The 15,725-nt window shown below is 27.2% G+C and overlaps 1 protein-coding gene across 8 annotated transcripts in view; it reads right to left on the reverse strand.

Annotated features, from left to right (window-relative positions):
• LOC129981809 (inositol hexakisphosphate and diphosphoinositol-pentakisphosphate kinase-like) overlaps positions 1-15,725 on the reverse strand; it is a 141,452-nt gene that overhangs the window by 36,408 nt on the left and 89,319 nt on the right. For all 8 annotated transcript variants that reach the window (XM_056092832.1, XM_056092829.1, XM_056092831.1 and 5 more), the window contains 7 exons: positions 13,335-13,447; positions 12,163-12,229; positions 10,787-10,928; positions 7,876-8,102; positions 5,915-6,057; positions 3,300-3,414; positions 1,422-1,568 (listed from right to left, as the gene is read on the reverse strand). In XM_056092832.1, coding sequence (XP_055948807.1) covers positions 1,422-1,568; positions 3,300-3,414; positions 5,915-6,057; positions 7,876-8,102; positions 10,787-10,928; positions 12,163-12,229; positions 13,335-13,447 — 954 coding nt within the window. The remainder of the gene's footprint in view (positions 1-1,421; positions 1,569-3,299; positions 3,415-5,914; positions 6,058-7,875; positions 8,103-10,786; positions 10,929-12,162; positions 12,230-13,334; positions 13,448-15,725) is intronic.

The following is a 15,725-nucleotide window of genomic DNA, read 5'->3' on the forward strand; positions in this document are numbered from 1 at the left end:
ACATTATTTTTTCTGTCTTCCAGGGCATAGTGTATTTTATTTTGATAAAAGGAATGCCCTAATTCTTCTGGCAAGGCATTAATCAAATGCATTTGAACAAAATTGCGTATGAATAATTGTGTTTATTTTTTTAGACTGGCTCTCAGAGACACAAATTTAATAAAAATGATCAGAGTGTATTATTTTTAATGTCACTGCATAATATGTACACTTTGCCATTTTCTATGCATATATAATTCTTATAATGCATTAGACTTTCTTATTGATCTTTTATAACTTTTTGAAAAAAATTATTATTATGTTGCCACTTTAAAGCATTATGCCAAAGAAAAAGTTTTTGCTCTGAATAAGTCAATAATTACAGAAAGAGAATAAGTCCGAATTTCTTAGTTAATTAACTAGCTAAATTTCATACATATAATTTTACTGCAGAAAATGAACATGTTCAATTAACTGTTTTGCTTTGGGGGCTGGATTAAAATTCTTGTTTACTATAAAATGTGTACAAGTATGTGACTTATTACCTGTCTGTATTAAACATTGTCACCATCATAATAAAATTTAAAAAGTCTGTACAAGAATGATAAAATAACTGTTTATTATTGATTTTATGACATGTGTTTCTTTGTCTCATATACTCATGCAAGATATTTATTCCATTTAACAATTAATCTTTTCGGAATTCATAATTTAAGAAAAAGCAAAACAGCATGCTTTTTTGTAATATGTGGGAAGAGAAATCTAATAACATTTATTTAATGATTCAGTGATATATCTATATGAATAAAGATGTTGAAAAATTTATTATGTCTGGTAACTACTATTAAGTATTGTCATAATATTAAGTAAGTTGTCATAATTAATTATAATTATTATTTACTTTATTATTCATAGTTTATTCTTTGAATGGCAACATCGTATTATTTTTTACTGTATGGCAACATTGTTTCAATTCTAAAAAAGGATGTGTTCTTTTTTTTAATAGAAAAAAAATAGTAAAAAGTTTGAAATCACAAGATCATATAGTGCTAAATTTTATTTATTTTAGTCTAGCTCAAAACAACGATTTAGTTTGCCATACGATGGTATCATCAAGTATTTATTAAGCATTACGTAACAACTAGTGTTCCAAACAAAATGCAATCTTACAATTTTTGAGAATACATGCATGTAAATGTATATACACCAACAGATGGTCGATCTATTAATGTATTTGTTTCAAAATTTGATTATGATTTACATTTTATATATTTAAATAGATGAAATTGTGGTACAGTTTATATAGTTTCATTTATCTCTATAAATAAAAGGAATTTCTACATTTTTTAACCTGGGAAAGTTCATTTTAAAATAATATTAGATGGAATAAAATCTGAGAAAAAGTAATAAAATACGAATTTTATGTAAGAGTAGACAATCACCTTTGTGGGATCCTCATAAAGCATGATGACCACCTGAGTCATGTAGTTAAGCTCTGAAACTGCAGAAACATATTCCATTGCCCTTCGCCATTGTTCATCTTGAATATCTTCGGGTAAGCAGCTACACAAAAGACTTGGCTCAGGCCACTGAATGAAGGAGTAAAACAAAAATTCTGCTTTACCAAATAATTCTTCAAATAATAAGGAGGAATGAGTATCTGGTTTTTGATGTTTTACAGATTAGATCGTCTGATCTAGAACTACAAATTTTGGAACGAATAAATACTGCAAAGTGAAAATATGCACCTCTGAGCAATTCGTTAAAAAAAATTTATTAAAATTTTAATTAACTAAAAATTAAACAACATTTTGAAGTTTTAATACAATAACTATGCTTACTATGCCTGGCCGATTTTAATATCATTTTAAAATCTAAGTAATTAAATTTTAATTATTTTTCAATTTCTTCCTGAATTTCAATTTCCTTTGTATAATTTTCAGCAATACTTATTCATTATAAGAATGAATTTAAAACTATTTTCATTGAATATTTCACAATGTGATTTTCGTCCTTTGCTGAAAATTAAGGAAAAAGGATTGTATTTACATCTTGTAAATGTAGTTTCAATACCATGAAAGCCAACATATAAATAAAAGATAGATTAATGGGACAGATATGTTTTCAATAAGATTATGAAGCTCTGCAGCTTCGCTCCATTAGGAATGTTCATGCAATAACAAAAACAAGTGTTAGGCTTTAAAAAAAACATGACTTTAATGTTTATTACAATCTGATATTTAAACTATTTTGCCAAAAGAATTATGAATATCAAATCACTCATTAGAGATTTAATTGATATAAAACAAACAAATTATTATTCCTGATGAACCAGACTGTCCCCAAAGACAGCTAGTAATTAATATAAAAAGTTTTCAAAAACAAACTTTCATTCATCAAACATTTGAAAGGGAAGCAAAGTAAAACAATAAAATCATGAATAAAAATGACTGAAATCTAATAATTTTATTCTAAGAAAAATGAAATTTCTTTAACATATATAATACATTTAATTTTTAATTAATACTTAGAAATTTCCTTTTTTTATAATAAAAAGAGTGTTTATTCTCTTTGAAAACAGGTTTCAGCACCCTTGATTGTACATTTTTGTCTTGACGTTAAAATTTTTAATTCTTTTAAATAAAAAAAAAAATTCAATTATTAGAATAAAAAATAGACTTTTAAAATTGAAATTTTTTTAACACACTAAAGAGAATAAACACCTTGAAAAACTTCTTTAATTTTATTATTTCTATATTTTTATTCCTTAATATATCTCATTTCAATTATTCTAGAAGCATGAAATCTTTTTTTCTAAAATTCATTATCAGGTAGCATAAAAAGATTTGAATCATAATTAAATTAAATTAAATAAAATAAACAATGTAGTTCTATCAATATTAGAATATTGTATTGTCATCTAGAAGAACAAGTGTACAGATTTTAAAAACACTAGCAAATCAGGAAGAAGTAAAAAAAATTGGTGGCATAATTCCATCCACACAATTAAGTCAAATAAAATAAAAGTGTGTAAAAATCAAAGAAATCTCATAAAAAATGTTTGAGAACATTTTTCATATAAGCAAATATATTACAATAGAGCTTTATTAATCCCTTAACTTCATAAAAGATTGTCCAAAATTTCTAGTATATTCTAGGATAAGATAAAAAGACCAGGAAAACTAGTGTTAATAAAATTTACCTCTAGTATTCAAGTAACTTGATTATTCAAGGGCTTTTTAAAGTTAAGATGCCACATTTAAAACAATACTACTGCTTAACAAAATACATAATAATGAGACAAATGAAGCAAAGCTTACATCGAGAAGCCCTCCATAGCGCAATACAGTGAGCAGGGAGTGGATATGACTTTCACTTGTGAAATAAAGACGGGTTCTCACGTGCCTTTCAGGAGAAGATACGCCATGAGAGTATCTGTAAAAGAAACATTAAAATAAGAATTATCAGGATTGCTTTCCCCTTGTTACTTGAATAGAGTGTAATTTTAGTTTTGTAACATAGGAAGCAAAAGCAAATATCATTTTTTTTCTGTGACAATTTGGGTCTTTTATATCTATTCATCTATAATTTTAGTGAAAAGTCCACAAATTGCATCTAATTTTTCTGGTGTGTTTCATTTTTAAGTTGGAGCATGCATATATTTAAGATTTAAAAAGGACAATCAAGCATTAAATATATATGGTCCAAAATCTGGTATAGACCTACAATACTAATGATAAAATAGTATGTGAAATCTCATCTGACTGATTTGCAATTTTTTCAATTACTCTGCTCAAATGTTTATTATTCTAAAAAGTAGCAATCCACAAAAATTTCAATTGTGTGCATGAGATTTTATTTGTGTGCATGAGACGGTAGAGAGATAAAGATAAAAGGAGAATTTTGAATGCAGTGAGAAATATTATTATCCAAATTTATTATTTTTGTTGGGTGTTAATTGAAAAATAATAATGATGATAAAAATAATGTAAGAAATGTGGAACAATTACTATTCTCCAACATAGAAATGTAAATTTAAAACAGAAAAATTCTAAATCAGGTTTTATATATATATAAAACTTAAATAATATCAGAATAAAAGTTATAATATTAAAAAGAACTATTTGAAATTTAAAAATGTATAATAATGCCAGTGTAAGATCTTACACCAAAAGGAACTATTCAAAGAAATCTGGCCATAATTTTTTGCTATTGTCCTCATTCAATAATCAATATAAATCTTGAACCGCAGAAGTAAGACTTCTTATTTTTTAATTATTTATTGCCTTTTACTCTGTAGGTGTTAACTACATGGATCAAATGAAATTGAAGTTAAATAGTGGAACTCAACTAATTTGAAACCAATGAGAGCAGAGCAAAAGAGAAAATGCTATTTAAAATAATAATAATGCTAGAAACAAAAATTAATAATTTTTAAAAATAAAATTTATTATTTACAAATTTTATTAAATTATAATTGACTGATGAATAAGCTGTATGTAATTTTAATAAATAATTTAATAGTAATCCTATTTTTAAAAAATTAAATAAAACGTTTAATACATCAATTTAATTAAAAAACAGTATACAATAAAACTTCAGTATAAAATGTAAATAAAACTTCAATATATATAAAGTACATTTGAATTTAATGTGCAAAAAGAATTTTTTCAAGTGAAAAATGTTTTACTGCTTATTTGATTAAATATACTCCATAGCAGAAAAATTTACATAGCATTACATAGCAAAAAAATTCTTATAAAAATTAGAGTCTTGAAAAAAATTATTAGTTTACCATTACTAAATACAGAAAATAGAAATATATTTTAATCACAAAAACAATTCAGAAATTTTAAAAATATACAATTTTTATTTCAAATTAACAATAAAATATTCAAATTATAAATGACATTACATCATTTATATAAATTATAAAAAAATTAAGAAGGGATTAGAGAAAAATTCAAATAAAATACGTTCAAATTAGTGAAGTTATTTTACTGTATTAAATTTGAATTCCTTTTAACAATAGTTCACTGCCTGATCAAAAACACAGCTTGATACCTAATAAAATTCAAATGAAAGTCTTTTTAGATTGAATTAATTATTTCATTGTCTTAACAAAACAATTACTATAAATGGATCATACAGTTTCATCTGACCTCAGTACTTTCAGAATTATTTTCACTTCTTAATGGAACAGACATAGATAGTGACTGAAGGTTAAAAAAAGTTTAAGGATAGATATATTAGGCATATCAATACATATCAACATTAAATTAGAAAACACTAATTGAATTACCATGTGAGCAAGTCAGCTATATAATAATAAAAATAAATTTAATGGAGATAAGATTTATAAAAGAAGTTTATCAAATTATGAGCACACAATATTGCCAGAAACAACTACTGCTATCTACAGCACCAAATTATGGAGAAGCAAAAATTTTCAAACATTCCATTTGCTGCTTTAATGAGAAATAGTTACACATAAATAACAAAGTGCAAGAAACAATCTATTTGGAAATCTTGATATAAAGGCTCATTTCCACTTATTGTTCATACACTAAATGCATGTCTAACAATGTTTTACCACTTTTGCTATATGTCTCAGTAGAACAATGAAGGTTTCAAGTGTTCAATTCACTTTAAAATAATAGCAGTTTCTAGCATGTACACATAGCATTCTTATGTAAAGCCTTTGTGTCTAAACTAGACAAGGAATCCATCCAAATCAGTTGTATTAATGGATTTTCATGAAATTTTTGATCACATATACTATGAAGCATAAATAAATTTTAGTGTAGTTTTTATGTCTGAATCATAAAAGAGATAAATATAAATCCATCTTAAGCAATGCCATATATAGGTATAATAATATAAATATATTAAACAGCCAAAATTAATCTAGACAGAGAAGCAATAACTCTCATACATAGGGTTGAGTCTATTGACATTCTCTGTTTCATCTCCTTCAGGATCAATGTTCCTGTGGAGGTCTGCCCGGATCTTCTTGAGCAAGGGAGTGCAGATACCCAGACCAATGGTCAGTTTTTCTTGTTGGTTGATGCCATATTCCTGAAAGAATGTTAACTTTTATTTAGGTAATTTAATTTCAATAATAGGACTTAAATGATAGTCAAACATGATAGAGACAGCACAAAATTCTATAAGAAATGCCAAATAGAACAATTGTTCTTCAAAATATTGCCTAAATAATCACAGCATTAAAAGTAGGTACATACATCAAAATAAATAACATCTTTTTTTTCCAAAATTCAGTAAAAGATTATTTATTGACAAGTGACTAAAAGTTTATACACTTTCCACAGAGCTGCCAACCTAGTCTACAGGACAAAAATAAAATTCATGAAAAATGTGTTTATAAAATTTTACTTTAAAGAATTTTATCTTTTTTCCTTAGTTTTTTAGGCCAGCTACAATGTATAAAAATCTAGTTAGTAATATAATAAGCCATAACAATCACAAAAATATATCAAATAATCATAATAAAAGTCATTCTCTGCATAATGTGCACTGATTCAAATGTAGCTTCGTCAAAGAAAATAACAATAATAAAATATTGTATAGCGAGTTCACATATCAACATTATAAAATACTTTAAGACTTTTATTTGAAATCATATTTGATGGGAAAAGATGGAAGCATGCAGATATATAAAACTTAAATATCAAGACACTGAAAAGCAGCTTTTATTTTAAAATAATCAAAAATTCTTTGAAAATTATATTTGATGATATTTGTTATTAATATATAATTCATGAGGATATATAAATATACATACACACAAAACAGTAAGATATTTACTACCATATTTTTAAAAGAGTAGAAATGAACAGGCTAACACAATAAGAAATCTTCAAATGTTAAATTAAAAAAAAAATTTACTCATAGCAAATTAATTTCAGAGAATCAAAACAAGATTTTTATACACATCTAGAGAATTTTTCAAAATCGTTCTTTAAAATTATTTCTGAAAATTGAAATGAATGAATAAAAACTTTTATTAGGCTAGGAAGCAAACAAAATTTCCTTTTTTATATGTTTTAGAGAGACAATAAAAAATTTTCAGCATCAATTACTTGAATTTGAAAAAAAATTAAAGCTGTTAAATATTAAAACTGCTTATTACTTATTGGAGAAAATTAAATTTTTCTAACTTTTTGCTTTTAGAAAAATTCTAGTAGATAAACTTAGGTGCAAATAATCAATAAAAATTCAAAGACTATTTCTAAAATATTTTAAGATAAAGGCTTAAATTTTTACAACATAAATTTTAAAACACACAGAAATTAAAACACAAACGCAGCATTTGAACAATGCATTAAAAAAAGAATTACATTTCTATTAACATTTTGCAGAATTCTTCCAACAATCTAAAAATGTAGTTTCAATGTTTAATGTGTTAAATTAAGTTTTAAGAAATTATTGTTTCACAAAATTATTAATAGGATTGCAATATTCTATGCCACAAACCAGGCATCTTTGCACTATTCTATGCCACAAATCTTTTGTTTATGGAATAAGAATAACTTACAGAATCTTAAGATAAAGGATCTAAATACAAATATGTTTATATTCTTTGATATTAGCATATAAATATTCTAAGGAACTATTGTAATCAAATATTGTTTTTCTACTTTTACATACTGTGATCATATTTTATTTTATTTCATTTTTATTTTTTTGCATACTTGATGTCATGAATCCTCCTTCCATCTACATGAAAAGTGTTGCATTTGAAAAAACTTCAACATGCTCTCCAGTGACATGAAAAATCAGTAGAATTAATACACTAATTTTTTAGCAATTAATATAATTTCATAAAGCAGTCCATCAAATAAATAATACTTACACTAATTGCCCAATACTAACCTGTGGTATCACTATGTCAGCTAGCGCTTTTGCATAAACATAAAGCTCTTGTGCACGAGGAAACTGAAGGCTATGGTGATTGTGCTGAAGGTCATACTTGATGCAGTCATAAATGTCAGGCACCTTGCTAATGTCAAATCTTCCATTCTTCATCTGGAAATCTTTCTCAAGTTTGGACCAACGACGCTGCATCAGATCCCAAGTCTCACCGTGATACAAAGGGGCTTCTATTGAAAGAAATCACCGTAAATATAAAATGGGTCAATCAGGTCATTCAACAAATAATTTAATATTGACTAAATGTGATAATAAGAGTCATAAAGAATATTAAATTGACAAACAGTATGCCAAGAGGATGAAATTTTCCCCAGAAATAAAGAGACAGTCAAAGGAGGAATGGTAGTTTCTTGGTCCAGTATAGGTATCATCTTTATGTAAATCTTTATTAATAGTATTATTCCTAAGGTCAATGAACTATGCATTTTTCAGATACATCATACCAAGGTACAGTCATGGGGGAGGGGTGAGAGGCACTCATTTTTATTCTGCTGTCAGTTATTGCGCATGAAAACTGAAAATACTATTTTAAAGCTAGCACTGTATACTAAAACATGCTATGTCTAAAATACTCGTAGGGGATTGTTTATATATCTAAAATTGGATAACCTTAAAAATTTCCTAGGGAAATACCCTTTTTTGACGTCATGATAAGATTCTAACATGAAAAAAGTTGTCAGAATACAAATTTTGATTGATATACTGTGGTTACATTGGCCAATATCAAACATTTTCTGCTAAGGGCTTATTTTCATATTTAAATGTATAAGTTCAGATATTATTTGGACGTCAGTAATAGTATTTTTATTTTTGTGGCTCTATAAAAGCATCTGAAAAGTTATACATTATACACATTAAAATTGATTGCTGTTTCAAGAATGACAAAATATTTAAAGTGAAAATTTCTGGGAGGTTTTATTCTTTTTCATCAAACTATTCAACAGCATTGAAAGTTTTATTTAAATTGAACCGAGTCCGATTCACCATTGTGCTGAAAGCACTGAAAGGAATGATTTGTAGCATGAGCATAAGAAATAAAATTAAATATTTTTTTTATTTCAAATAAAAATTATTTTAATTTTAAAATTAATACCTTTCTGCTAGAGAAGAATAAAAGTATGAAATTCACTGATCAATGAAAATCAATTCTTTTTCCAAGCTGTATCAGCAAGTTAGTGTTCTAAACAAATGCTCTTTGACTGAGAAATATTTCATTGAAGACACATATACAGGATGTATACATGTTCCAGACGTAGAATGCAAATGCACTTATATTTAAAAACTTATAATTATTCATAAGCATATAGTTATATATATAATTTGCATAAGTTTTGGAAAATTTTAATCCACATATGCAAACAAAATTGCTATATCGGCAAACTCTAAAAATATAGGAAGTAAGCTGCACAAGTATTTTCATGGCCTAAAATAAATAGAAAACAAACTGAGATAAATGGGGAAAATACAACACTGACTACATACCACTTTTAACTTAAACCACTTTTCGATGCCTGAATATGATTTCGCAAAGAGAAAAAATCATGTCGGATGTTCGTGTTTTAGGGATCGTACACAAATTAACAAAGAAAGTAATGATTGAAGAAATAAATAATAATTTTACTATTTATTGGTTCAAAAGTATTAAAAATGTGTAAAAATAATAACTTAAAGGAAAGATTACATACGATTTTTTACAAGTTCACTGACTGTGCTATTTTTAAGTTATATTCTGTAATTCATGATATAAAATTTTAAAGTATTTTTCAGGAAGCATAAATTTTAAAATTTGTATTTAAAACTAAAGATATGAAGCATATTTAATTTTCTTATGATGCATTCCTGCTTCGCTTCATCTGCACTGAAGCTGTAAACATTTGCATTTTAATTTGTGATTAATCCTTCTCCAACTTTGTTTCAACATATCTTTGAGAATTTTCATGATAAAATTCTGAAATTTTGTACATTACCTTATTAGAGGATGGGGCACATTTTACTCACTGCAATTTTTTTTTTTTTTTTTTACACGGTCAGTATAAAAATTTAAATTTTGTATTTTTTAAAGTTTATTCCCCTGAAAATGTTAATAGATTTCATTACATTTTGCATCTTTTTTTATGCAACTTTGTAATTTACAGTATATAAGACCAATATTTAAAGAACAAAAGCCGTGGTCAAGGTATTTGAGACACCCTGTATGTTCAAAATCCAAAGGACAACAATGAAATCCATTACAGTAGCCACTTTCAATGAGATGATTGATCAGAAATTTTCTTTCTTTAGAACTTAGGGTAGTGATTCCCAAAGTGCAAGCTTTGAAAATATTATATAATATTCTTTGATGGTACAAGATAATAAATGATTCTATTTATATTTTTAATGAATTTATACATAAATGGGCTCGGTTAATTGAGTTAACAGTTTATGCAATCTTTTCAGTGTGCAAAAGTCAAATGCCAGAGAAAAAGTATTAGATAGCAGAAGCAGTTTTTTTCCCCCCTTTTTATGCAAATAATTAAATAAGGAAAATACATACCTTTCATTAAATAAGGCATATAAAAAAATATTTTTAAAACTATTAAATTTTAGAAAATTTTATTACTATTTTTGATTGCCGTGAAGTAGAAATAACTGATGGCAGTATTGGAAGCAAATTAGGAAGTTCAATTAAATGAGAAGAATGTATCGTGATAAACAGGCTTATTCATCCCGATGATTATTAAAGCTTGTTTAAATGTGATCTAAAATATATTTTCAATTAATTTTTATATGCCCTAAAGAGAAATGACTGATTTTCTCACAAGTATTCACTAATAAGGTCCTTCATTAAAGGAAGATAAACCTTTCAATATCTCACCTTGGAGTCTCGGATCTTCCTTCTTTCTTTTGATGAGCTGATTTATCTCCTGGAGGAGTTCATGGACATGCTCACACGCTCTGACAGGGTTCTTTATGAACTGCAATGCATTGTGGATTGATCGTGCTTTTGTAGGGTTTAGCTGCAAAAATTTTTTTCCAGAAAATAATACTAAGTATAAAGTATTTAATACTGTTCATAAATCAATTCTTGGTGCAGTGTAAATTGGCTAATTCAAAGCACAGAAAAATTAGATTTATCCAAAATATCATTTATCAAAAATTGCATCTGAAAATGAGAACAGTATGAAAAAAATGACAATTTCTGATATAAAGATGTCAGTAAAAATCTACTTCTTAATAGTTAACATTTTTAAATAATACATATTTAATACATAAGCAGTAACCAATCTTAATACAAAAAATAATAATAATAAAAAAATTAGGTGATATGTTCGAATATTTTTAAAGCAATAAGGGATTTTTTAAAATTGTTATTTATTTATGATCACTGAGGATGCAAGATATGCACATATTTAAATAGCAGAAATAAATTTCACACTTTTTAGTTTTGACTTCAAATTAATTGAAATAAATTAGAATCAGATAAAATTTAGAATTATGTTAATTATATCTTCAAGAGACAAGAAAAAATAATTTCCAGGGAATGAACAATTCACCTCCTTACATCAGTTGCAGTACGAATAGAAAAACTTAGCATAATTACTTTAGAAATTTATATGTATTTATTGAAAAAAAACGCAACATAATATAGGCAGCTATTAGTCTATCATTTATTTTCGTTTTATTCATTCTTAGTAAAAAGAAAATAGTATAAAATAAAACTCTAACTAATGATATGATGTTGATCAAAACAATATTTATAAAATTAATATAGGGCGAAGCAAACAAAGGCATTTCTTTTAATAACGCGACAATCTTGAAGAAAGGAACAAAAGTACAAACAGTTCTGCTGTTTGAAGTATTAACATTTTTATAGGCATCATGCCCAGTTATGTAAGGACACACATGATTCTTGTTCAGTTAGGAATTGAACAAGAATTATGTTTGGAAAATTGGATTCGGTATAATCACTAAAGTGGAAAAATATAAGATACATGGGAATACTTCCATAAATGAGATTGGTTAATTGATAAATTTTGGGGACTAAAAGTTATTGCTTTTATCCAATACTATCATTTTAAATTGAAAAAAAAAAAAAACAATGATGTCCACAAAATTTTTTCCTAGCTATTTTAATTGATTTTATATGTGTTATTGTTAAAAAAAATAAATGCCATTTTAATTACCTATTTATCTAGTGTTCTGATAAATTTCATTAAAACAATAAAAATAAAGTAACACTACTTCACTTACTTTTTCAAAATCTTCTTCAGTAAACTCTCGGTCAATCTGCAAAGTTTCATGAAGTCGTTGTTTCACCCTTTAAAGAATTGAAAGTGTTTATGCTTTGAGGTAAAAATTCCTATAAATGATCTTTTATTTGTAAAATGAATATGATTGAAGACAGCAATTTTTAGGATGACCATATTTTAAAGATTTGCTAACTATTTTCGCCCTGGTTCTAAGTATAGCCAGCAAGCTTGCAAAACTTCTTGAAATTGCAAAGAAAACTATCAAAATAATATAAATTGTATGTTGATAAATTTTGAAATTTCACTAGATGGTAAAAAAAAAAAAACTCTTCTTCACTATATCAGTTAATAGCAAAATCACTCCTTACTAAGTGGGAAAATAAGCATTTTGATTGACATGCTTACAAGGATTCAATAATTACAACGTGATTAAAACATAACATTGATTGTAATGTTTGGATCACTATATGTGACTATGAAGAATAAGATCAGGAGTGAGTGATCTTAGCATGCATTCTCTGATAAGAAATATAATTGAAAATGGCTATTGAAACTACCATTGAAAATGGCTATTGAAACTAACATTGAAAAAACATCTTTCTTTATGAAATGATAAGGAACAACGGAATTAAAGTGAATAGAAAGCAGTGAAAAAACTATACAAACATCAATCAAGTCACAGACGCCGATTTAGTGCATAATTAAGTTGAAATCATGCTGAACTTTCTGATTCCATGACATTATTAAAGTATCAATATTTAAGTATTTACTTAGTGAGATCTGACAAGGCATCTCTTTAAGCATTTTTACTACAATCAAAATTATAATTATAATCTTTCATTACAACCAAGTTACACAGATATTATTATTCTTTAAAAATAAAATTTAATTTTTTTTCTCATTCTTGATGAGACATGCAAGGAGAAGTAACCAAGATTATACTCAACAGCCAACTGATGAACAAAAATGTATTAATAATATGCAAACACATATCTGAAGCTGTAAGTAGAAATGGACAAAAAAAAAAAAAAAAAAAAAAAAAAAAATTGCTCAGTCTTTAAAAATTTCAATTAACAGACAGCAATCATTAAAACAGAAATTTTATTGCAAGAATAAAAATAATTTAAGGCTGTGGAAAAATCGCCTAAGTGTAAAGAAAACAATAATGCTTACATATTCTGATAATTGCTAGAATCACAGTCATTATCCAGAAGACCATTGGTGTTTGCACTCTTCACCATTTGTACCAAGATGGGTGTCAGCTCTCCTTCTAATGCTAAAAGGCCCTTTAAAAAGGGGGGGAAGGAGAAATTCAAGGAATTTCACAATCAGTTTGCAAATACTTTGTTAAATATTAATTAATAACAAAATAAAATCTTTTTTTATAAATGCTTACAAAGGATGAATTCCTCTTTATTTTAATTTTAAGTCTATCATAAAAATTGTCTGAAAATGTTTCCCCTATTTTTTTTATTGTCTTTCATTTTATTTATAAATTAAAAAAATTAATGTCATAGAATCACTTAATACAAACATAAGTAAAAAATAAATTTAATTTTTTTTTCAACTATATATATAAATTTATTTCAAACTGCATATAAAAAGCATAATTAAATCAAACTGAACCTTATCATCTAAAGCCAGGGTTGTTTTGAAGCAGCATTGGTTTATTTATTAACCAATTTATCACAGGTAGCTAAACTTCGGTCATAGAATATTAATTAAATAATATTTAATACTAAAATCAAAGATTATTGGAATTTCTAAATTCAAAAAAAATTGTATGCTTATAAAAAGCTAAGATTTTTAATTTTATATGATTAAAATCGTTTTATAAATTAATCAATAAAATAAGCAAATTTAATAATAAAACAATTCAATCCAATCGCTTCTCAATTTTATTTTTTCAATCATACTAATAGAAAACAAATACAGGCAATTCATTCCCAAATGAAAAAAATGGTGGAAACTCAAGAAGTACATTCAATATTTAAAAACTAAGAAAAGCTGAAAAAAATCAATAAAATCACAATGAAACCATTTTTTCTTATGAAGAAGATATGATGGTTTATAATTAAACTTTCTTTAAAATATATGATAATAACTGCATTTTTAATTATATTGGAGTCAATGTAAATAAACTAATCTGCTAGTTTCTTTCTAAAGTGTTTTCCAAAATTGTAATTCCAGAATGATATTAAAATGTATTTCATTGCATTAGAACAATCCAAGAACACGACAACTTCAAGTCCTGATTGATTCTTAGAATTAATGAAGAAATTGTATATTTTGTTATTTCCTGAGAACTTTGTGACATATTCATTCTATAGAATATTATACTTAATAAATATATTCACATGCAACATATACCAAGGCTATTTTCAAGAACTGTCTTTAAATTATTTATTAAATACATATAAAGATAAATATATATATTGTTACGAATTCTGTGGATTGGTGTAATTTGTCTTATGATAATGAATGTTATATGTATCCCATTGTATTTCAATAGCAAGTCGCCAAATTGGCGAGATATTGGCTCATTGGCGATGTTTTAGGCAACTAATTTTTGTCGCCAGATTTGGCGACATTTCGCCAAGTTTGGCGACGGAAGTTGGAAACCTTGGCGACAGAGAGAATTTTCTAGAGGGATCCTGATTTCTTGAATTCTCTCCAAGGTTCTGGATTTTTCTAATATGACATAACTTCCTGTTAGTGACGTCACTTCCGGCAGAGAGCATATAAAAACAAGCACGAAAGATTAGGAGTGGTATTGGAGCCTTTACAATGAGTCCTGACACTCGTCATCTCCAAATTTCGTCGAAGACGGCCACGGCAAAGTATAGACAGCAAAGCACTGTGAAGTCTCTCCTTACCGGGGATAAGCCCCTGCCGGGGCTAGGCGCCCCGTCAACCCAACCATCAAGCTAGGAGTGGTATTGGAGCCTTAGACAGCAAGCAAGCTGTAGGCTGGTGACTGAGCTATTGAATGCGCAGTGTTATTCTTGTAGTCTTCGTTAAATAAATAGATTTATTTATTTTTTTAAAAAGGATTCTGCTTATTGAATTTACTCTAAGCACATCGCAGGAAAGTCGTAACAAATTGGCGTCAGAAGTGGGATCGAATAGTGAAGATAAAGGAAAATGGCTGATCTTCATCGAGAATCTCTGTCGAAACTCACTGTGGCCGCATTGAAAGACGAACTGTCGGCGAGGAATTTGCCCACATCAGGACTGAAAGATGACTTGATCGAACGTCTTCGAGAAGCTCTTGAAAGAGAGCAAAGTTGTGGTGGTATATCCGACAACGTTGGTGAAACGAATGAGCAGAGTAAGAAAGCTGCGGAAGAAAAGCAGAAGGAAGAATCCGCATTGGAAGACAAATTAACGCAACTTTTGTCATTCATGACAGAAATGAAAGCTGGACAAGTTGAAATGAAAACAGAAATGAAAGCAGGACAAGTCGAAATGAAAGCAGGACAAGCAGAAATGAAATCTGAGATGAAGGAAATTAATAACGCCGTGAAGGTAGCCAATGCTAAAGTAGAGGAATTTGAAGGAAGA

This window comes from Argiope bruennichi, chromosome 8 (genome assembly GCF_947563725.1).
Source record: "Argiope bruennichi chromosome 8, qqArgBrue1.1, whole genome shotgun sequence".
NCBI classification, from domain to species: Eukaryota; Metazoa; Arthropoda; class Arachnida; order Araneae; family Araneidae; genus Argiope; species Argiope bruennichi.